Here is a 25,000-nt window from a genome sequence, read left to right on the forward strand (position 1 = left end):
CCTGTTCAGGGAGGCTCAGAGAGGCCCGTTCAGGGAGGTTCAGAGCCCTGTTCAGCCTCCCTGAACGGGCCTCTGAGCACAACGCCTTGGAGAAACAGGGCTCCCAGCTTCGGACCACTCGGCCTCAGAGCCTCCGAGCCTCCGAGCCTCCGAGACCCAGGCCTCTGCTCTGCCCACTGCTGGCTCTCATGCTGAGGCTGCGTTTGAGTTTTATTCCCCGTCACCCCCCTACGGTCAACCTCCCATCGAGGGCCGATGGCTCCGCTGTCAGCAGAACGTTTAGAGTCGGTCGGACCAGATGTGTGTGCATTATTAAAACATCAATATATACTAGGAGGCCGACAGCCAATCAGCAGCTGCGCCTGGAAACAGCAGGAAGCGAGGAAGGTGTTGGGTGGGTTTTCTGTGAGCTTTCAAATCTTTGGAAACAGGATAAAAAAACTCTGCCAGTGGGGTTCAGTTGACAAACTGGTACAGCATTTCATATTCTTTTTATTAGCAGGCCAGTTTTTTATATGCAGCAGACCCTTATTTATATAACCCATATTTAGCCACAGGTTGTAAGAAGTTATAATGAGATGTGAAGTCATTCTGCTACTTTGACCTCTCCAGAGAAACCTTCAAAAGAAAATATTTGAATTGTACGAGTAGAGGTTGTAAACATTATTTCTTGGTTACACAGCGTTCCTGTTATGGCAGTTAATGACTCCAAATGAGAGAGAGAGAGAGGGAGAAAGAGGGAGAGAGAGAGAGAGAGAGAGAGAGAGATGTAGACGAGGAGAAAGAGAGACCAGGTGGGGGGAGAGAGAGGTAAAGAGAGTGGAAGAGAGAGGGAGAGGGAGGTAGAGAGAAAGAGGGAAAGAGAGAGAAAGATGTAGAGGAGGAGAAAGAGAGACGAGGCAAAAGAGGGACCAGGTTGGGGGGGAGAGAGACAGAGAGAGACAGAGAGAGAGAGGTAGAGTGACTCATTACATCCCTATCTGTCACCATAGCGGTAACAAATCTCTCGGCACCATGTGATGTATCCTAACTTCAAGGCCCCTCCAGAGGAGATACTTAGAGGACCCCCCCCCCCCCCCCCCCTTTAGGTCTTATCAGTCCATTACCCTGAGCTGGGGGGCTAAAGCCTAAAGAGGGGTCTAGCGGTTCAGGTTGCCCCCTCTGCTGTGGGGACCACTCTACCAGACACCTCGATATGGGGGCTGGGGTCTGGGGGGGTCTGGTTCTGCCTGCTGGACCGCCTGCTCTTTATATACATAAAGAGCAGGCGGTCCAGCAGACGTGCTCATTACTGCTCATTACCCAGCATCCTCAGCTTCTGGAAGTCTGTGTCGTCATGACGTCTGTCTGGAGCGGGGGGGGGCACGAGACACGGGGTCCTGATCACAGCGCCAGGACGGTACGGGGAGGGGTTGGATGGAGTGTACTGGAGGCTTTGCACACACACATACACGCACGCACACTTATACATGCATACACATACACATACAAACAAACACAAATGTACACATACAAATACCTACACATACACACACACACACATACGGAAATATGGAAGTAAATCTGTGCCATCGGATTTTGAAAATAAAAAGCCATTGAATTCTAAGCACTGAATGTTAATGCATTGAATTAATGTATCTGGATTTTTTTGCCTCTGAATTTAACTCGTAATATTTTCAATAAATCATATTCAGCTTTATTTTTCAATGGTAAAAATTCAAAATCAAATATTCAACGTTTAAAGATTCAACGTAAATATTTTCAACGTCCCCAAATTCAACATGCCAAATTCAGCTGCAAAATTCAATGTCTGAAAATTCAGTGTTAACATCCGGGGACCCAAGGAAGACCAATCGATCCTAGATGCTAGATCGTGGTCAACCATGGAGAGTGAGAATAAGAGCGTCACTCGATTCTTCTTTCTTGATCCAAACGTTAATTCTAAACAGCATTTTACACAGTAGCCTATAATAGGAAATGCTCAAAGGTAAATCAACGTCATTAAACACTTACTGTAGCTTTTTATGGGGAGAGAAGCAACGGTGGTGGACCTTACTAAACGCCCTATAAGAATACCCCCAATCCGAGTGATCGATGATGATACAAACGTTAAGTTTTAAGCTTGTGCATGTTTCCGCACGTGAACGACTTCATGCCTGTCTACGCTTCAAACTCGTGCATGTTGCAGAAAATGTGCAACAGCGCCACACCTTTTGGTGGCTTCTCTCCCCATAAAAAGCTACAGTCAGTGTTTAATGACATTGATTTACCTTTGAGCATTTCCTATTATAAGCTACTGTGTAAAATGCTGTTTAGGATCAACGTTTGTATCAAGAAAGAAGGAACCAGCGAGTGACGCTCTTATTCCCGCTCTCCTTGCTAGACCACGATCTAGCATCTAGGATCGATTGGTCTTCCTTGGGTCCCCGGATGTTAAAACTGAATTTTCAGACATTGAATTTTGCAGCTGAATTTGGCATGTTGAATTTGGGTTTGAAAATAGAGTTTGAAAATATTTACGTTGAATTTTTTAACGTTGAATATTTGATTTTGAATTTTTTGACATTGAAAATAAAGCTGAACATGATATATATTGAGTTAAATTCAGAGGCAATACGTTACGTTATTTCAATGCATAAATATTCAGTGATTAGAATTCAATGGCTTTTTATTTACAGTTTTATTTAATCCGATGGCACAGATTTACTTCCATACGGAAAGACATACTCGCACGGAAACACACAGAAAACAACTTTGTGTCTCTCCAGAAAACATGACCTCTGATATGTGATCTTCTCTCTCGCTGTCCTCCTGCCTCACTCTTCTACACGCACTTCCTCTGTAAAGTATGTGCTGCTTCACACTCCGTCTCGCTCACTTTATCACTCTTTGTCATGTTGTTTCCTCCCCTCTCTTTCTGAATGTCTCCCTCTCTCTCTCTTGCTCTTCCTTTTTCTCTCTCTTTAACTCTCTCTCTCTCAATCTCGTCCTCTCTCTCGTTCTGTCTTTCGTTCTCTCTCTCTTGTTCCCTCTCTCTCTTTATCACTCTCTCTTGTTCTCCCCCACCTCTCTCTCTCTCTCTCTCTCTCTCTCTCTCTCTCTCTCTCTCTCTCTCTCTCTCTCTCTCTCTCACTCTCTCTCTCTCTCTCTCTCTCTCTCTCTCTCTCTCTCTCTCTCTCTCTCTCTCTCTCTCTCTCTCTCTCTCGGGGTGTCACTGAGAGGACGTCTGAGTCCGGGTCAGGATGCCACATTCCAGTGTGACACTGAGCCCTTCAGGGAAACCCGGGGGGGGGGGGGGGGGGGGTGGAGGGCCCCTGCTGGGAGCGTCCCCTGGGAGCCCAGGGATCTGCAGAGGCTGAGCGGTCTGATCCATTTCTGTGTGTGTGTGTGTGTGTGTGTGTGTGTGTGTGTGTGTGTGCGTGTGTGTGTGTGTGTGTGTGTTTGTATTTGTAATTTCATTGGTTAATTAAGATCTCAAATGATTGGATCAGGTTAGGTGTGATGTGGAATAAGAACTATTTTTGCAGAAAAATATTTGATTTATTAGGAAATCTCCACACTCAGATGCACACACAAGCACACACACTCACACACACACACACACACACACACACACACACACACACACACACACACACACACACACACACACACACACACACACACACACACACACACAAAAGAAAACCACAATATGCGGAGAAGGGGTGAAGCAAGGGAACGGCTTGGTTTGTTAAAATCATAAAAACATTGATAGTGATTGTTGGACAGCGACTGGGAGTCTGTACGATACTTCCCACTGCAGCGGGTAAACCAGGGCCTTAACTCTGTGAGAACGGGAGCAGAGGAGCTGAACCCACCACCCGTAACCCAGACTCAACACCTCCCTGGATCCCATTCAACCTTAGATAGAGGATGAGGAGAGCAACATGAAGGTTTGAGAGTTGGACGGAGCAGGGAGAAGGAGCTCGGGCGGGGGGTCCCGGTGGGGGTCCCGGTGGGGGGTCCCGGTGGGGGTCCCGTTGGGGGCGGCGTGCGGCTCCTGTTCTCCCCGTTAAAGCTCCTCTGGCTGCGGCCGGGGGTCTAATGTGTCCCCTGGGGCCCCCCCGGAGGCCGGGACTGACAGAGTAAATAAACACAGACAGGGGTCACTCAGTGTCACCTCCGCAGCCCCCCCCCCCCCCCCCCCCCCCCCCTCCCCCCATGCGCGCATCAACACCCACACGCACCGCTGGCTGGGTGTTTGGGAGCACACACACACACACACATACACACACACACACACACACACAGACAAACGCTCACACACACACACACACACACACACACACACGGGCACACACAGACAAACGCACTCACGCACACACAGACAGACACACACACACACACACACACACACACACACACACACACACACACACACACACACACACACAGACAATCCCACGCATATGCACTTGTAAACACAGGCAGATTCACGCACACATAATGGGACACATGTGCATGACATGCATGCATGCACACCAGAAGATTAACAGAAGCAACTACACACACGGAGGCCTCTCACACCTCTCTCTCTCTCTCTCTCTCTCTCTCTCTCTCTCTCTCTCTCTCTCTCTCTCTCTCTCGCCCCCTCTCCCACACATGCTAAACTGACACATGAGCCTAATTTAGAGGACCCTCTGCTGTCATCTATTAGAGCAGGACCATGCAGAGCGTTGTCAGCCTGGCTCTGAATAATGGCAACATTTTACCTCTCATATTTGATCGTATGTCAACATGACACAAACACACGCATGCACGCAAGCACACACACACACACACACACACACACACACACACACACACACACACACACACACACACACACACACACACACACACACACACACACACATACACACACACACACACACGCACACATACACACACACACACACATACACACACATACTTACATACAGAGCCATTTGTCATTAAATTATGGCAGCACTTGGCGTAACATGCTTCAGTGACCTGCTGCAGAAGTTGTTAATAACACTAATAAAGCATGAGTTGCAGCCGTGAAGTGCGCTGACCACACCATCACTGACACACACGCCCGCACGCATGGACGTGCTCACACATACATGCACACAAACAGCCACACACACACATACACAAACAAGCACACACACACACACACACACACACACACACACACACACACACACACACACACACACACACACACACACACACACACACACGCACACACGCACACACGCACACACACTCACACAAGCACACAGAAATACACAAACACACATAGACATGCACAAACACAAACAAACACTCATGCACACATATGTTAGTTGTTCATACACACACAGACAAACATGAAAACGCATGCAAACACACACACAAACACACGTGGACATGCATGCATTCACAAACACGCACACACCACACACACGCGCACACGGACACGCAGGCTAACGTTGGCGGCCGTCCGTCTGTACGGAGGAACCGAGAGGCCGTTGCCCTGCGCTGACCCCTCCTTCCTGTCCGACTCCCTGCAGAGTTCAGGTCAAGGAGGAACGGCTCTGACAACAGCCCCCTCCTGCCACACTCCCCCCTGCTCGCTGGCTCACACGTCGCCATAACAACCCTCTCAGCCCCCCCCCCCCCGCACAAACACCCCCCCTCTGTGTTCCTGAGAGGAGCCCGGTTCGTAGCGCTATTATGAGCTGGGGATGGAGCAAGACCAACAACAACAACAACAACAACGACTACTAGGAGGATAAACATGGAGTTTGGACCTAACATTTGACACAGTAAGCGGATTTTCATCTATCGAAAGTTCTTGCTTCTGAACCGAAACAAATGAAAGTCCCGCCCTCTCTTGCCTCTAAACCCATAGAACTGAAAGTTCTGCCCTCTCTCTAGCCTCTAACCGATAGAACTCTGCTGAGGTTCTGCTGGAGAACAGAGTCAGGGCTGGAGGAGTGCAGCAGGTAGATCCAGTCAGGACAGAGCCCATGGGTGTCCCTGTGGTCCGACCAGGCTGGACCTGGAGTCGCCCTCAGGTTTGTCTCAGGTACACCTACTCTACCTCCTCCTTCATACCGCATGCAGCAGCAATCATCAATCTCCATCTGGAGAAGAAATTCGACATGACGAACGAATGGCGAAAACAAAAACGCACGCCTCGCACAATTTCTCCCTCTCCTTGCACCTCCAAGACTCTGCAGCGTGCACCGCCGACGTCGTGATTAATCAGAAAACATTGGTTTGGGTTAGAGTCCCCAGTGGAGAGCCCACTGATCAGATGGAACGTAACCAAACCAGAACCAGACTTCAGAGTGTTCGAGTCATTTGTCTCCATAAGACGTCTTCAATCTCGCCCAGACGGACTGAAATCAACTCTGAAGCCCGCTGCCTCCCCAACCCTCACCGGAGCGCATTCCTCCCCACAAACACATGCATGCAGACCCAGAAACCCCTGAGGGCTCACCTACTGCCTCGTGTTGTCACCTACGTGTTGTCACAAACAGTATAGTGGAACTGACTGGGCACACACTCGTGGTACTGACCACAGGGTTGCCAGTTTAAATCCCCGGACTGCTTTTGAAATAATGTACTTGAGAGAGACGTTCCCGCGGGGGGTCTCCCGCGGGGGTCTCCCGTGTCTGACGGGTCCTGAGCCCTGACGCCGGGGATGAAGACGCAAGCGGCCGGCAGGAGGTTTGAGTGGCCCCCGACGGCGTTAGTGCTGATGTGGTGCGGCAGCCGGCTGAACTCTGCTCCGTCCGGTCACCGGGGGAACACACCGCTATAGGCTCTGTGTTGACAGCACACATAACCCCTAGCCGCCGATAGAGTTGGACCACATCAGCATCTAGACTCCGTGCTCTCTGCTCTCTGCATCCCACTCTCCAAACAGGGATGTTTCTCTGCCCAGAAAGTTTAGACAAACAAACCATTTTTTCAACAAATGACGCCTTCGAAACATTCAGGCCAACCTGCCTTATTGAATAAATATAATATTTAGAATCTGTCAATATTCCGTTGATTGAATTTAGTTCTGGATCCAAGTCCCACCTCGGGGGAAGAGGCTGAACTGAGTGTTGGACCAGACCGCTGTCTAAACAGAGGGGATGACGGAGCAAAAAACTGCAGGGCCCCGTCGGCCTTGTTAGTGTCACGGGTACGGGGCCTCGATGTGTGACTGGGGCCCCGCACGGCACTATGTGTGTGAACGGGTGGCCGTGCGGGGTCCTCTCTGTGTTGGAGCCATACCCTGAGTGTCGGGCCTTACCAGGAGGACTTAAGGAATGAATAATAAACTTCAGAACAGGAATAACAAAGGTGGAGGAGTAAGGTGGACTCCTCCTCAAGCCTTCTGAGACGACACACACACACACACACACACACACACACACAGACACACACACACACACACACACACACACACACACACACACACACACACACACACACACACACACACACACACACACACACACACACACACACACACACACACACACACACACACACACACACACACACACACACAAACATGGAACCTGTAGCTTCTCCATTCAACGCCCTCACGTTCCAACATGTAAACAAACAAGTGTGCTTCACCTCCTCTCCAGCCCCCCCCCCCCCGTTTGTGTGAGTTAGTAAGTGTGTGTGCACAGATGTGTGTATGCGCGCGCGTTTGTATCCGTGTGAGTGAAGTGGTCGTTGTTGTTACATTTGATTCTCGGCCTAATGACTACACGCGTTCCTATGAATCACATGTTTTATTTGGCATCGCCGTGCAGATAATCATAAAACAATATCACCAACAGCCTACTGCCTCATTAATCCAACCTGCTGAGTGACGGAGAACCACGAGCTCGCTCACTTTCTGCTCCGGTGGTTCTGGGTTATTTTTGTTTGAATTAGCCGAGGGTTTGGCCGGGTGAAGCGACCCGAGGGCTGGTGGTGTAGCGACCCGAGGGCAGGCGCCAGCCTGGAGCGGCTGCTGACCTGAAGGTGAGGAGGTGGTGTTTGGAGGCCCGTTGTTCAGTGGAGGTTACGTGGGTAGGGGAGCCACTGGTAGTCCCCTCCCCCCCCCCCCGAGCTTGACCTCACCTCACCGCTGTTGGTACCTCTGGATACCCCAGGTCAACCCTGGTCCACCCTGGTCCCCCTCCTGGTCCACCCTGCTCCTGGTCATGGACCCGGCGTCAGAGCAGTAACCCCCATCTGGACTCCATCCCAAGGACGCTTTATAGCTTATTATTCATCCAGGGGAGGGAGGGAGGGAGGGCTCAGGGATTTAAGTGTGCTCTGCATGGAGTCTAGTGCAAAACACGAGGAAATGTTGTGTTGAACATGGGAGCCGCTCCGTTCACTCCTTCACCGTCCAGAACCCTTCCACTCCTGGTTCACCCGTGAGGAGTGTGTCTGTGTGTCTGTGTCCCGTGCATGTGCGTGCGTGTGTGTGTGTGTTTGTAAAACATTCACTCTGTTGCTGCTCAGCGTTGTGACTCACTTCCTCTCTAATGTGTGTAGCATGTGGCGAATTGTTGTGCGATGATCCAAGAGTTTTCCCCCCAAAAGCACACCATAAATCCTCCATAAATCCACCATTTTCCCTCCTTTGAGGAATGTGGTGTCATTGCAAAATAGACAAAATGTGGTGGAACACTTGGTTATTAGTATTTCTGATTAGTCTTCTATGGAGATAGATGAGAGGAGCGCCGCAGACCGAAAGGCTGATGAAACACTGTCATGGATTTGACCCTGGACGTTTGTCTGTCCTGCTACAAGAGGCAAACCAGCTGCCGAGCATAAAGGATTGACATACACGTGCTCTGTCCATGCAGACAGAGCGGGCGTATGCTCTGCATATACACAGCATATGGCACACATTTTCCTCGAACCAGATCCATTTCCCCATCAGCCTTCATCGCTGCAGTAATCCTCTCTGTATTTATGGAAGACGTCCCTCAGTATATCACTGCATTATGCTATTTAAGAAATGATTCATGTCTCTTATGTCTACGTCTCTTTTGCTCGCCCCTTGATTGCTCTTGTCAGGATATTGTTCTACTGTTCCAAGATGTAGCTCTCCCGTTTCTAAAGGCGATCGAACGAAGGGAACCCTACAGTGGAGCCAGCATTCATAGACATTCCCACGGCGTTGTTGGTCGGTGCACATGCTGTTCATTAGTTCATAACTTCTATTCCTGTCTCTCTATGAATGCGACCATGTGGGTGTAAACTCGGTCCAGTATTCCCATTGTCAAATGGGAAAATGGACTGCATTTACGCAGCACTTTTCAAACCAGTATCCACTTAAAGAGCTTTACAAGACTGCCTAACATTCACACATTCACACACGACACTCTGGGGATCAAACTAGCAACCTTCAAGTTACCAGCCAACCCGCTCCACCTCCTGAGCCGCTGTTCTGAACCGGCTCTTCCTTCTGAACCGGTTAAAAGCTTTCTGACGGTTCTGTCTCTTTGTCTCTGTGTCTCTGTGTCTGTGTCTCTGTGTTTCCGTCTCGTTAAAAGCTTCCTGACGGTTCTGTCTCTGTGTATCTGTGTCTGTGTCTCTTTGTCTCTGTGTTTCCGTCACGTTAAAAACTGTCTGACGGTTCTGTCTCTGTGTCTCTGTGTCTCTGTGTCTCTGTGTCTCTGTGTCTCTGTGTATGACGGTTCTGTCTGTGTCTCTGTCTCTGTGTCTCTGTGTCTGACGGTTCTGTCTCTGTGTCTCTGTGTCTCTGTCTCTGTGTCTCTGTGTTTCCCTCTCGTTAAAAGCTGTCTGACGGTTCTGTCTCTGTGTATCTGTGTCTGTGTCTCTGTGTCTCTGTGTTTCCGTCTCGTTGAAAGCTGTCTGACGGTTCTGTCTCTGTGTATCTGTGTCTGTGTCTCTGTGTCTCTGTGTTTCCGTCTCGTTGAAAGCTGTCTGACGGTTCTGTCTCTGTGTCTCGGTGTATCTGTGTCTGTGTCTCTGTGTCTCTGTATCTGTGTATGACGGTTCTGTCTCTTTGTCTCTGTGTCTGTGTCTCTGTGTCTCTGTGTTTCTGTCTCGTTGAAAGCAGTCTGACGGTTCTGTCTCTGTGTCTCTGTGTATCTGTGTCTGACGGTTCTATCTCTGTGTCCGTTCCCTCAGGAGGAAATGCTGCCAGGGCTTCCGGTTTGTCATGGGCCAGTGTTTACCTGAAGGTAGGTAAGCCTCCCGTCTGAGAGACCAGACTCAGCCACTCACTTCATGTATTGCTTTAAAGCAAAGTCCCTTTCCTTTTTAGACTATATGGTACAAGCAATACAAAAAATAATGGGCAGAAACAACGTCATCATTTCAGTCTAATTAATTTCTGCATAACTAATAGTAAACAGTTTGTTCCACTAGAGGGTGATAGTACTCCTTCATAAATGAAAACCATGAGTATGTTTAAAATTACATGGATTATGCGGTGTGTGGAGCCGATGGCGAAGTGGCACAAACCCCTGCCGAGGCAGTAGTACCAGCATTAGTAGTAGTAGAACCAGCAGTGACATTAATCCTACAGTAGTACCATTACTAGCACCAGCAGCAGTATGAGCGTTCTGAGGTATTCTACCCATATACTCTCTCTTCTCAGGTGTGGACGTGTGCGCGGGCTCTCCCTGTGAACAGCAATGCACCGACAACTTTGGACGGGTGGTCTGCACGTGTTACCTTGGTTACCGTTTTGACAGAGAGAGACATCGGACCCACCAATCTCCTTACTGCCTGGGTCCGTCTACTTCCTGCATGTTTCCGATTGGCTGATTGTGTGCAGAACAATAATAATCGGGAGGTGATCTAATCGAGGCGTCTGTGTGATTCAAAACAAGTCAGGTCAGGGCAGGTCAGGTGGATCGGTGTGGTGTAGGGACCTCACACACCCTGTCTGATGCATGCCCTCACGTTCACTCACACAGCATAGCAACCTTTTATAACTCATCTCTCTCTGAATCTCTATGTAATTACTCTCCCTCTTTCTCTCTCTTTGTCTTTCTATCGCTTTCTCTGTCTCTCTATCTCTCCCTCTGTATCTATCTGTGTGTGTGTGTCTCTCTCTCTCTCTCTCTCTCTCTCTCTCTCTCTCTCTCTCTCTCTCTCTCTCTCTCTCTCTCTCTCGCTCTCTCTCTCTCTCTCTCTCTCTCTCTCTGTCTGTGTCTCTCGCTCTGTCTCTCTCTGTCTGTCTGTCTCTGTCTCTCTCCCTCTCCCTCTCTCTCTCTCGCTCTCTCTCTCTCTCTCTCTCTCTCTCTCTCTCTCTCTCTCTCTAGACATTGATGAGTGTGAGGAGTCAAACAGTGACGTGTGTGACCACGAGTGTGTGAACACCATGGGGAGTTTCCAGTGCCACTGTCGCGTCGGCTACATCCTAGCGCCAGACCAACGCTCCTGTGTGCCAAGACACAACCGTGGGTTAATGAAATACACCCCACAAACAGACTCAAACCGGTCACTAATACACCCCACAATCACACCGGTCACTAACTACACTACCCACAAACACATGTGATGAGAAATTGTAGTTTGGGCTTTTTTAAGTTGCATATGTGTGTGTGTGTGTGTGTGTGTGTGTGTGTGTGTGTGTGTGTGTGTGTGTGTGTGTGTGTGTGTGTGTGTGTGTGTGTGTGTGTGTGTGTGTGTGTTTGTTCACTGTATGTGTTCACTATGTGTGTGTGTGTGTGTGTGTGTGTGTGTGTGTGTGTGTGTGTGTGTGTGTGTGTGTGTGTGTGTGTGTGTGTGTGTGTGTGTGTGTGTGTTCCCTGTGTGTGTGTTCCCAGTGAACTCCTCTGGGAAGTCGGACCCCCTGATGAGCACCAGCTCCTGCTCCTTCACCTGCCAGGACTTCGTCAGCATGAAGAGCAGCATCCTGCAGCTCAGGCTGCAGGTGGGCAGCAGCCAGCAGGTACAGCTCAAACGCACCCCCCCCCCCCTCCCCCCCCCAAAAACGCCCCTCTCTGGCAGAGCACCTTTCTGTGAACATTATAAGATGCAGTATGGACAGTTGACTTCTCTTTTGTTTAATTCGGGTCCCCTTCTGCCCCGTCACCACCGAGGAAACATCTCAGAGGAACTGTAGTCTGAAAATGATAAAACTACTTTAGCTTCAACTCAGGCCACTAGGGGATGCTAATGTGTGTGTGTGTGTGTGTGTGTGTGGGTGTGTGTGAATGCATGTCTGTGCGCGCGTGTGTGCATGTGTGTGTGTGTGTGTGTGTGTGTGTGTGTGTGTGTTTGTGTGTGTGTGTGTGTGTGTGTGTGTGTGTGTGTGTGTGTGTGTGTGTGTGTGTGTGGGTGTGTGCAGGTGCCTGGCTTCCCGATCAGCAGTAACAAGCCGTCCCCGCCTCGAGGGGCCAAAGGTCACGACGGCCCCTGTCCTCCAGGGCCGGTTGGCCCTCCAGGAGCCCCTGGTGTCCCAGGTAGGATACTGACCTTTGACCTTGTCACATGGGGTCACAGAAGGTCAACAGGTCAAGCTTGGATCATCTCGATGTTCATTGTTATTGTTTAAGTGCATCCTCTCTAATGTTAGCCCTTTAATGAGCTAACCGCTAACGTATCGATTCTAATGAGAGACTATTCAGCCCCAACTGTTTATCCTTTAAGGAGCTAACCGTTGGTCCTTTAAGAAGCTAACTTATTGATCCCAGTGAGAGACTATTGAACCCCAACTGTTTATCCTTTAAGGAGGTAACCACTAACGTATCGATCCCGCTGAGAGACAATTCAACCCCAACTGTTTATCCTTTAAGGAGCTAACTGCTGACGTATCGAACCCGCTGAGAGATTATTCAACCCCAGCTGTTTATCCTTTAAAGGTCCCATGACATGAAAATCTCACTTTATGAGGTTTTCTAACATAAATATGAGTTCCCCTAGCCAGCCTATGGTCCCCCAGTGGCTAAAACTTGCGTTTGGTGTAAAACGAGCACTAGCTGTTCTGCTCGCCTTTGAAAAAACGGAGGCTCAAGCGCGTTGATTTGGAATGTCTTTATTTAGGACGTCATAAAGCATCTAAGCTCCTCCCCTTACTCTGCCTGGCCCGCCCAGAGACGTTGGCCCGCCAATGAGACACGACCGTGCGAGCGCCACATGTGTGTGTGTGAATACACATTGTAACGCAAGTGTTTCTTGTCGGTTCTTTGACGTCTCTTGTATTTCCACAACGAGACTGTCGTGGGGGTTATCTGAGCCATGGTTGAGAAGGAATTGGGGGAAAGGAACTTTGGCTTTGACTCGCTGAAGTACATGAACTGCGACATGCTGCCGGTTGCCGCGAGGCACCATCGCCCGGCAGCGGGCAGCGGGCAGCGGGCAGCCGGCAGCAGGCAGCGGGCAGCGGGCAGCCGGCAGCAGGCAGCGCGCGGTTCAGTCTACTTTAGGTTGATGTGAAAGTGGAAGAACCAGAGACGTTGCAGAACCCGACAAAGTCGTTTGTGATTCATAATATCATCTGGAGGCGCACACAGCTTTTGGCCGTGATAATATGTATTATATGATATAGATATCTATGTATTATATGATATTATTTAGATATAGAGCTCCAGGACTGTAACGCAGGTGTTGTACACTTCCTTGTTATTTGGATAACCGCTCTGCTTTTGGTGTTATGGCGCATAACACGTCGGACTCTCGTCTCTGGTATTTCTACAACGAGACTCGTAGTGGGGGTTATCTCAGCCAAGGTTGAGAATGAATTGGGGGTAAGGAACTTTGGCTTTGACTCCCTCAAGAACATGAACCACGACATGGAGGAGAAAGGGATTGTTGTAGTGGCGAATGTCTCCCGCTTGAGCCCCGCTGAGGGACCACCGCCGGAGGCGTAGGTGCCTAAGCGCTGCCCGGCAACGATCCCTTTCTCCTCCTTGTCGCGGTTCAGTCTACTTCACATTGATGTGGACGTTGAAGAACCAGGAACGTTGAAGAACCCAACGCGGTCGTTTGAGATTCATAATATCGGCTCACACAGCTTTTGGCCGTGATAATATATGTTATATGATATAGATATCTATGTAGGCTATATGATAATATTTAGATATAGAGCTCCAGGACTCCCGTGTCTTCTAGAATATTTACAGAACACGGCTAAAGGCTGTGTGCGCCTCGCCATTGCGATGCATCCACTGTAAACAGAGCGCATGGTACCGTGGCTGCAAGCTGCTCAGGGCCACACCCGCACCCTCCTCCTTGACCCGCCTCGCTCCTCCTCATTTGCATTATAGCTACAGACACCAAAACAGCGCATTTGGGGGAAGCTCAATGTGCGACTGGCTCGGAGTGGATGTAACTCTGCACCACGGCTGAATTTCGGGAACGTCTTTGGATACTGTGTTAGTTGCCCACTAATACATATATTAAAGAATACATAAAATAGCATGTCATCGGACCTTTAAGGAGCTAACCTTTAATTTATTGATCCCAGTGAGAGACTATTCAACGCAAGCTGTTTATCCTTGAAGTAGCTAACCAGTAACTTATGGATCCCGCTGAGAGTCTATTCAAGCCCAACTGTTTATCCTTTAAGGAGCTAACTGCTAACATATTGATCCCTCTCAGAGTCTATTAAATCCCAGCTGTTTCCTGCCATGGTGCTACAGTGTGTGTCTGGCCAGTACAACTTTTCTCTGCCACTGATTGATAGTGAAAAAAAAAAGCTGCAAAAAAAGCTGCAAATTAAGAAAAATATATAAAAGATACAACGTGATTTAAAAGTAAATAACAAAGTAGTCATAAATATACAGCACTAGTATTCTAGTGCATCATGTTAACAGTGTAATGGATGAAGAGATGACCACTGTCTGTCAGGTACTGGTAGTGTTCTTCGATATTGTCCTTGTCACTGATGTGACCCCAATCTGAATCCCCCAGGACACCCCGGGGAGCCCGGTCAGAGGGGGGAGCCGGGGGGCCGGGGGCCGATGGGAGTCCAGGGCCCCGGGGGCCAGATGGGTCCGATGGGTCCGAAGCCCGACCTGAACCACGTCAAGAGGGGTCGCAGGGGTCCCGTGGTAAGATGTCTGTCCAGACAGTCGTCCAGGGGTCTGGAACGTCTGGACCTGGAGACTGACTGGTCCTAGAGAGCTACTGGTTCATAGACCTACTGGTTCATAGACCTGCTGGTTCTAGAGACCCTACTGGTTCTGAGACCTACTGGTCCTGGGGACCGTCTAGGTTCTAGAGACCTACTGTTCCTGAGACCTACTGGTTCTAGAGATCTACTGGTCCTGGGACCTACTGGTTCTAGAGATCTACTGGTCCTGGGACCTACTGGTTCTAGAGACCGACTAGGTTCTAGAGACCGACAAGGTTCTAGAGACCTACTGGTTCTGGAGACCTACTGGTTCTGAGACCTACTGGTTCTAGAGGCCGACGGGTTCTAGAGACCTACTGGTTTTTCAGGGCTTACATACATCAGGCAGTGAAACCTGTTAACTGATTGGATTGTATTCAAATTACATTTTAAGTTCCACTAAATATTGTATAAATGTCTTTCATGGGTACAAAGCCACTTTCACATTCAGATAAAGTCACAAAGAGAGGGGCATTTACCGGTCATAAAACATATAGTTACCATAATACCGTAATCTACAATCAGAGAAGATGAGGAACTCGTTCCAGACTCGATGTCATGTCTGATTTGCCATGCATGAACATCTTCCCTAAAAAGGATCAGTGATAATAATTAAGAAAGCTTTTCTCTGGCTCTTCTAAGAATAATTTCAAGTCACGTCTTCTTTGGGCTGCAACTCTAAAGGTTGGTGTCTTATGATGTCACTGCTAATGCTGAAACATGCTTCTTCTGCTGAGAGCTACGTGACGGGAAACCCGAGTCTCACAGAGCGGAGACTTAGCAACACTGCCCCCTAGTGACGGCCTTGGTGTAGGCGTTCAGGTCTTCGTGTAGAAATGATTTAAACTCAGTGGATTACTTTCATAATAATGAGTTAATAGACTCATGTCCTGTGCCTAAACCTTCGTGAGGCTTCATTATGCATTAGACATCTGCTTCATTTCACATATGATGTCCATATTTACCCCTGGCGGTAATTGAAGACGGAAGTTAGACAGAGCTGAAGAAGTTCTGTTCAGCGCTCCAGGAAGAAGGTGTCATTGATGTGTTTCCTCTCCATCCCCAGGGATCTCCCGGCGCTCCAGGGAACAGCGGACTGAAGGTAGGCGTTCCTTCATCTACGTATTTAATGTCTCTTCATTAAATCAACCTGGATTCCATTTCTGCTTATATTCATGTGATGTTTGTGTGTTGCATTAGGCGTTAAGGCCATAACTGATAGCTAACATATGAATCCAAAAACAGAGAGGCAATGCAATTTTAAAGCTATAATATATTATATAATCTTCCATTAATTTGTTATTTCATGAAATCAAATGCATCAAAGATCCTACAATAACCGTACTCTGTGTCCCTACACGTTCTCCTGTTCCATGTTTGAGTTTGGGGCCCTCTTTCAGGGGCAGTCTGAGGTGTCTGAGGGCCCCTGTGAAGCCCTTGCGTGTCCAGTGTTAGCTGAGGGCTCTGATCACACCTGGGTGTACCTGTGACTGACGTCCCGTTATGTGTGTGTTCCCCCCCCCAGGGCGAGAGAGGAGCACCTGGCCCCAGAGGTCCGCCTGTGAGTCTGAACATCTCAGCTGTCAACAGGAACATGTTGACGTGTAGTTAGGAATGGAAACACAAACACAATCATAAACCTAGCATACCTTAAGGAAAGTGTTTAGAGGACAACATGAACTTATGTGTGTATGTTAAGATTCTCTCTCTCTCCCTCTCTCTGTATCTTTATTGCTCACTCTCTCTCTCTCTTTCTGTCTTTCTCTCCCCCTCTCTCTCTCTCTCCCCCCTCCCGCCCTCTCTCTCTCTCTCTCTCTCTCTCTCTCTCTCTCTCTCTCTCTCTCTCTCTCTCTCTCTCTCTCTCTCTCTCTCTCTCTCTCTCTGCTTCTCTCTCTGCTTCTCTCTCTCTCCCTGTTTTTCTCTCCCCCTCTCTCTCTCCCCCTCCCTCCCTCCCCGTCTCTCTCTCTTTCTCCCCCCCTCTCTCTTTCTCTCTCTCTCTCTCTCTTTCTCTTTCTCTCTCTCTCTCTCTCTCTCTCTCTCTCTCTCTCTCTCTCTCTCTCTCTCTATCTATCTCCCTATGTCTCACTCTCGCTCTCCCTCCCCCTCTCTCTCTCTCTCTCTCTCTCTTTCTCTTTCTCTTTCTCTTTCTCTCTCTCTATCTCTATCTCTATCTCTATCTCTATCTCTACCTCTATCTCTACCTCTATCTCTCTCTATCTCTCTCTCTCTCCAGGGCTCGCCCGGCTCCTTTGACTTCCTGTTGCTGATGATGGCCGACATCCGTAACGACATCATTGAGCTGCAGGAGCAGGTCTTCGGGGGGAGGCGGGGCCTGTCCCTGGACGGCCCGCCCCTCTCCAGCAGGGAGGCGGACCACCCCGACTGGGGCTCGGGACAGGACGACCTTGTGCTGCGCAGCTGACCCCCGCGTGAAGCCCCGCCCCCCCTCCCCTCCCGTCTGGCACCTGTCACTCCAACCGAACTTAAAACGGGCTGCTCAGAGCAACGATGGAGACCCTAAATAATAATATTAATAATAATAATAACAATAGTGGATAATGGTTGAACCTCACAGCAGGTAGTGGAAGAGGTAGTGGAGCAGGAAGTGGAGGAGGAAGTGGAAGAGGAAGTGGAGGACGCGACCACGATGGATGGGGAGAGGTGAAGATAGCGAGAGGAGTGCGATGAGGGGCACCAGACGTCCAGGGGAGATGGTGTAAACACGTGGTGACCCCAATGCGACCCTGACCCCGTCTAGCCTCGCTGTCTCGTCTCCTGGAGCCTGTCATGACGGCTGCGGAGAGCGTGAGCCAGGAGGAAGACGAGGAGGAGGAGGAGCAGGATGACGAGGAGGAAGAGGAGCTAGCCGCGCAGCTTGCCGTAGCCTCTGGGAGCAGAGCGGCTTCACACAGAGCCGCTATCGTCAGCATCTCTGCCCCTCCTGCCCACTGCTGGCTGAGGAAGGGGGTCTGACTGTGAGGGACCCCGAGGTCTGTCTGGGGAACCCAGGGCCAGCGCTGACCATTTCGGTGCCCTAGGCGACCTTCTCCGTTCCGTTTGGGAACATGTTGGTTTCATTTCGCTTGTTTCGTATATTTGTGTTAATTAATTAAGGTGGCGCCCCCAACACATTTGCCGCCCTAGGCGATCGCCTAGGTCGCCTATGCCGAGCGCCGGCCCTGGGGGATCCCATCCCTGGGACTCGGACTCTGTCACAGCTCTGGTTTCCATGCCAACCTCCTCCTCTCCCCCATCCCCCCCAGAGCCCTGGGGACCCTACAAACCGAACCCTGTACCCTCTTTAAAGACGCTGACCGCCAGGACGCCGCCATGTTTTTGATATTGTATAATATTGTATAGAAAGTTCAAGTGTACTTTATTTTGTTATTGAGGTCATTTGTTCCTCTTTCAACCTGTGATTTATCCGTGAAAATATATTTTTTGTACCAAAATGATAATATAAACTTTACATTTTCGGAAACATCGTGTCTCCTCCTGTTGGGACACGAGGTTCTGATTGAGGAAAGATGTGTGGAACCAAAAGTTTAAACACATCAGTCAGAACGGGTGTCGGATTACCTCTGGAACCCAAGGAGATAGACAGGCCAAGCTTCAAATGAACAGAAAAACATGAAAACATCAATTGAAGTGTCTTTGAAATCCACGTCCTCGATTCCTCAGCAGTACATCAGCGAGGGAAGGATAAATGACAGGGTGAACTCAAAGTGGAGAGAGTGAGATATAAGGTATATACATACATACCTGTGAGATGCAGGTATCTCTATCATGTGACACCAGATTCCTTAGGGCTCACTTACTCGTCAAAAACTAATCAGTTCTCTACACTTCTATCTGGACTCGTTTATAAAAATATATCATACATAGGCCTATATGATACGTTTGATAAATATATATCACTCATACATACTGATTTGAGGAAGGCAGGCTGATCTCAGGGCTGTTAAAACAACAACTAAACTGATGGAACAGCACTGTGGGATTCAGGGAAAGAGTTCAAAAGCTTTCATCCCTCAGTGGGTGGGGGGGGGGGGGGGTGGCGTTTGCGTGTGAGCATGTACGTGTGCGTGTGTGTGTGTGTGTGGGGGGGGGGGGGGGGTTAAAAGGGTATAAATCACCGGAGTCACATGTGATAAAGCACGCCGCTCCTTACCATCCCCCTGACAACTGCTCCTTCGTTGCGTGGCTGAGCGCAATTATGAGCCGGGAGAGGTGTGTCTCCGAGGGGTCGGGGGTCAGAGCCAGAGCCGTGGGGGTGATTACTGAACCCGAGGGCCGTCTGACGTGGCCTGTCAGGGCTGGCAGACCCGTAAGGAGACCCCCTCCTGGAGAAGACGGAGGGCTGGCAGTACCAGGCCGGCCCGCTGCGTCTCAGCTCCTCAGCGGCGGGTCATGGCGTGATGTGTGGCAGTTCCACCACCGTTTACCTTTTATGATCTGAATGTGTTGCGATAAAAAATAACAGCAGATACGCTCAGATTGCTCAGTGGCAGATTTACAAACCATCTTTACAATACTTTGATAATAAACAACGAGTGATTAGTGGTAGGATTCGCAAAAACCAATCCAGCCAACATTAAATATAGGCTATGTGTGGATAGATACGTAGCCTATGTGTGTCAGGTATTCAAATATTTTGAAAAAAAGTGTGTGTGCTTATTTGTAGCCTAGCTGTTGATTGCGTGGATTGACAGGTGAATTTGTTGGTGAGTGTGTGTATTTGTTATTGTTTGCGTGCTGTGTGTGTGTGTGTGTGTGTGTGTGTGTGTGTGTGTGTGTGTGTGTGTGTGTGTGTGTGTGTGTGTATGTAGGCCTATGTGTGTTTGTCCGTGCATCTGTGTGTGTGTGTGTGTGTGTGTGTGTGTGTGTGTGTGTTTGTGTGTGTGTGTGTGTGTGTGTGTGTGTGTGTGTGTGTGTGTGTGTGTGTGTGTGTGTGTGTGTGTGTGTGTCCGTGTATGTGCTTGTCCCTGTATGTGATAAATGTCTGTGTGTATGTGTGCGTGTGTGTGCATGTGTGTGTGTGTTTGACAGGCTTCTCATCCAGAAGCCCCGCCCCCTGCCGTGCAGCCAACTCTGAAAGTACAGACGTCGCCTGGCAACAAGAATCAGGAAAAACAACATGATACAATTTAAGAAGTATGTCGGTGAGCGAAACGCGAGACAGTGAAAGAGATTATCTCACTTCCTTCACCACTTGTCATGCAACTGGAAATTCCCCCGGGGAGAGATAGGTGGCAGCAGAGAGAGGTCAACAGAGTGCACGGCGCAGTGAGTGCCGTACACCGTCATGCCTGTAGGGGTGCCAGAGAGAGGTCTCCTTTATGTTAAAGTAGGGAGGTTTGGAACCTATCACAGACACTCTTTGAAAGCGCAAGTTGAGAATTGTTTAGTGATCAAATAAACACCTTTGGAAATGTGTGTTTGAGAAGTCAACCACGTGCAGTGCAGGTTTATCTCTGCTAAATTGCCGCCTCCTCAATTTCCTAAATACACAAAAGCAAACCAAAACGTATATCAACGAGAGAGAGAAGTAAGCAAATACATGTTAACTCTACAACACAAGCACTTAACACACAAAGACCTTGTTTATTCCTCAAAGTCAGAACGACTTGTGGTCATGGTCACTGAGAAGGCAAGGCGACATGTGCGACGGCAGGAATCGTACCGCATTGTTTGAGAGCCAGTCGGGGTCATCAGTGTCTCAGGTCATATCGCTGTCTCAGGTCACATGGCTGTCATGCCTCTCACCACCCACTGCAGCTATGTGATGGCATCTGGGCCGGCCTGACCATAGAGCAGACTCGAGGAGAGGGGGTCTGGGCCAGATGTTTCCTATAGGACAGCAAGAGACGACATGGTCATCCTTAATAAATACACTTCAGCGGTAGGAGTGTGTGTACGTACGCGCATGAGTTTGTGTGAGAATGTGTGTGTTTGTTTGCGTGTGAGAATGTATGTGTGCGTTGGTTTCGGTCTGGGTGAAGGTGTGTGTAGGTGTGTGTCTGTGTGTGTGGGCGTTGGCGTTGGTGTAGGTGTGGGTGTGTATGAGTATGGATGTGTGTGTGTGTGTGTATGTGTGTGTGTGGGTGTGTGTGTGTGAGCAGCAAAGAGAGAGCGAGAGTGGAAGCGATGGAGAATGTTAGAGTGTGTGAGTGTCTGACCAGAGTGACTATGAGATGCTCTATCTCTGTCCCGGATCAGTGTGCTCACGTCAAGAATAAACTGCTACTGAGATCTAAATTCTTCGAAGGCAGCGTGTGAGGGTGTGTGTGTGTGTGTGTTTGAGGGTGGGGGTGTGTGTGTGTGTGTGTGTTTGAGGGTGTGTGTGTGTGCAAGGCTTTTTTGAGGGTGTATGCATGCGTGCGTGCCTGCTTGTGTCTGTGTGTGTGAATCAGTCAAAGGGCAGATGGTAACAATGGAAGGAGAGACTCAGTATCTCACAAAGGAAACAGCCCTGATCCTTTTGTTATTTACATATTTATTTGCTGTTCCTGAAAAACTCTACTACCCTTCGTCTACGTGAGTCATACTTCACAGACGATGAAACCGGCTGCCTCTGCACATGACAGAGTAATCCTCCAGGGCCCTGGAGAGAGTGCTGATGGATCCAACAGCTCCTTGTTTCCCTCTGCTTGTTGCCAGTGTGTCCTGAGGAGAGTATTTATGAATGAAGCCGGCTCCATTCACCCTGAGTGCAGAACAGTGGCGCTCATTCATTCCAGCCTCCTCGCTCTGCGCGGTGGGAAGGCTCTGCTCGATGACAGCTGCCTCAGTCATTCATTCATTCATTCATTCCTCATCATGCCGTCATTCGTCCGACCTGAGCCCACATGCTGACGGACACAAAATCGACGAGAAGAGGAGTGGAACAGGAGCACTGGGAAGTCGAAGTACAATCGATATTTGGACCAATCAAAACATGATCCACCGCGAGACCCGAAATCCCAACCCGATAATAAATAGATCCAGCCGTTACCCTTATGTGTGTGCGTGCATGCATGCTTTTGAGTGTGTGTGTGTGTTTGCATGCTTGAGTGTGTGTGTGCTTGTGTGTGTGTGTGTGTGTGTTGTGTGTTCCTACACACAACACACACACACACACACACACACACACACACACACACACACACACACACACACACACACACACACACACACACACACAAACACACAAAGAGACACACACTCATGCTATCCCCTTACATGCGATGGAAGAATCAATCTTCTTAACATGCGATGAGTGACACGTTCACACACGCAGACACACACGTATACACACACGCATACACCCAGGCATACCCCCTTGTGCTAACTCCTTAACATGCCATGGAAGAATCAATCTTCCTAACGTGCAATGGAAGAATCACGCAGACACAGTCACACACACAGTCACACACACACACACACACACACACACACACACACACACACACACACACACACACACACACACACACACACACACACACACACATGCAACACACTCCTCCTATCTCTTTAACATGTGAAGAAGTCACACACACGCACACACACACAGATCCTGCACGGAACGGAGGCATGCCACGGAACACCTGACAGGTGCGGGCGTGGTCTACAGCAGCCAGACACGCAATCTTGACACGCTATTCTTCAGAAGTAAGGAGCTCATTCTTAAAAGTGTGCAGGGCGCCTGGGGCGGCGCTGAGCAGCCTAGATTACTTTCTGAGCCTGTTCCACTTCCAGGACCTGTCTTGGGCCACACCCTCTTCCGACCGTGGGCCGCCCGCTGTCAGGGGTGTTGCTAATGGGACGGCTAACAGGCCTGAGAGTTGTGGCCGTGCAGATGACTAATGGGCTGATTAGCTGCTGCTGCTACTGTCTGCAGCCTGCCGCCCTGAACACAGACCTGTAGCTAGGATCTCTCTGACCCCGCCCCTCCTGCGGTGCTGGTTGGCCTGGGTCCAGTCCCCACTACAGGGCGTGGCTAGCCCGCCTCCAGCCATGACAGGTCTAGGGGGTCCTGTCTGGGAGAACGATCTCTCGGTGCCACGACTATGTTCCATTGGGGGGGGGAATAACAGACCCCATCAGAACACAGTTCTAGTAGATCTATCGTAAATCTATCGTAAATCTAGCATGAATCTATCCTAAATAGATCCTAAATCTAAACTGAATCTATCCTAAATATATCCTCAATCTATCTAGAATCTAACCCACGTTTCCTTAAGGCATTTGAATAATAAGCGTTTCTATATATAAAAAGCTCGATAGGATCAGGGCTGATCCCCGTCATTATCCGCTGCGTCGGCGGATGCAGAACCACTCTGAGCAACGCAGTAGAACCACTCTGAGCAACGCAGTAGAACCACTCTGAACGTTGTTGCAGAACCACTCTGAGCGCGGCTGCAGAACCACTCTGAGCGTTGCTGCAGAACCACTCTGAGCGTTGCTGCAGAACCACTCTGAGCGCGGCTGCAGAACCACTCTGAGCGCGGCTGCAAAGCGCCTTTCAGGAGGGCGGCTGCAGAGCGCCTTTCAGGAGGGCGGCTGCGGAGCGCCTTTCAGGAGGGCGGCCTGTTATTGGCATCATTACGGCGGCGTTGGATAAAAGGAGGTTAGAGAGGGAGGATTAATGGAGGAGCGCTGTGTAAACTCTCCTGGCCCCGGGCCCTCGCGCTATGCACCTTGGCTTCCTCTATCATTTACACGCTGTTCACATGGAGCACAGCGCAGCGGGCGGGGAAAACCGGACGGACGGGTCCGTCTCCCTGGGGAGGGGGGAGGGCCGAGAGGGGGGGAGAGAAACGTGGCCTCCGGTTGCAGAGTGGCCTCGCGTGAGGACGAGCGTTTGGTCTCTACAGCCCCCCCCCCCCCCTGACCCCTGCTGTTTTACGGCCCCTCTTTCTTCTCCGTCTCGCGGCGGGGAGGTGTGAGCGTGCGTGACAGCCGACAGGTAGAACCACAGCACAGTAAACAGGTCCAGAACACGGCCATTACAGCTGGCTCCACCAGCAGCGTCGGAAACCGTGAGCATGTGGCGTTCATGAGCCGCAGGTTCGATTCCCCCTGTCTGTGTTTAGGCATTGTATCATTATTCAGGATACAGACGTTTTAAGGAAACGTTGATTGCTCTAAGTGTCATGAACTGGTGGCACACAGGAATAGGGTATAGCGCCTTGGATCACGTAGCCTAAGGATGCAGATCTGAGGTGTTTGTTGGAAGCACCCTGGGGGTAGAACAGGAGTGGGGGGAAGGATGGCGTTGAGGAAGGCAGGAAGGTGGGGGGTGCTGCTGCTCAGGCATAATATTTATAATCTTAACAAATGAATACGTCAATAACAATCAGGCGCACAACTTGTTATGGCTCCTCGTCATGACGTCTCGTTAGGGCACATCGTTAGGGCACATCGTTAGGGCACATCGTTAAGGCAAGCAGACATCTAGCGACGATGGGGCTGAGCTCTCAGCAGCTAGAACCCTCTACGTGCGTTTCGGAATACCTTGTTATGCTTCTTGAAGACTTCAAGCACTGCTCAAAAAAAGGAAACAAACATTACAGGGTGTAGCGCTTCGTGTCAGCACAGGCTCACTATTAGCCCACATTTCACTGGTGGGGGGGCCTCTACCTGCACATTACCGTCCCGAGCACCTCCTGCTCCGACCAGGGACGTTGAACGTGTTCCTGCAGCCGTCTGCATCCCAACAATGTTGCCCCGTCAACCACTCTCTTGAAAATTAAATAAAATCAACATTTTATGCACACAAAAATCGAAGACTCTTTAAGAAAAGAGTCCCCGGTGATGTAGGATCCATCGGCGCTGACAGACATCAATACAAGCGCATGTAGCAACACGTCCCATCGTCCGTGTTCACACTCCCCCGTCTCCACGGAGACCCGCGCTGAC

The 25,000-nt window shown here is 49.7% G+C and overlaps 1 protein-coding gene across 1 annotated transcript in view; it reads left to right on the forward strand.

Moving 5' to 3' along the window:
* Positions 1-18,578, forward strand: part of LOC132472048 (collagen and calcium-binding EGF domain-containing protein 1-like) — a 30,342-nt gene extending 11,764 nt beyond the window's left edge. The window contains exons 3-11 of the mRNA XM_060071461.1: positions 10,159-10,211; positions 10,631-10,765; positions 11,301-11,438; positions 11,808-11,932; positions 12,332-12,446; positions 14,896-15,035; positions 16,164-16,199; positions 16,623-16,658; positions 17,331-18,578. Of these exons, the coding sequence (XP_059927444.1) occupies positions 10,159-10,211; positions 10,631-10,765; positions 11,301-11,438; positions 11,808-11,932; positions 12,332-12,446; positions 14,896-15,035; positions 16,164-16,199; positions 16,623-16,658; positions 17,331-17,519 (967 nt within the window). The 3' untranslated portion in view covers positions 17,520-18,578. The remainder of the gene's footprint in view (positions 1-10,158; positions 10,212-10,630; positions 10,766-11,300; positions 11,439-11,807; positions 11,933-12,331; positions 12,447-14,895; positions 15,036-16,163; positions 16,200-16,622; positions 16,659-17,330) is intronic.
* The last annotated feature ends 6,422 nt before the right edge of the window (positions 18,579-25,000 follow it).

The sequence above is a fragment of the Gadus macrocephalus genome, chromosome 14, assembly GCF_031168955.1.
Source record: "Gadus macrocephalus chromosome 14, ASM3116895v1".
NCBI classification, from domain to species: Eukaryota; Metazoa; Chordata; class Actinopteri; order Gadiformes; family Gadidae; genus Gadus; species Gadus macrocephalus.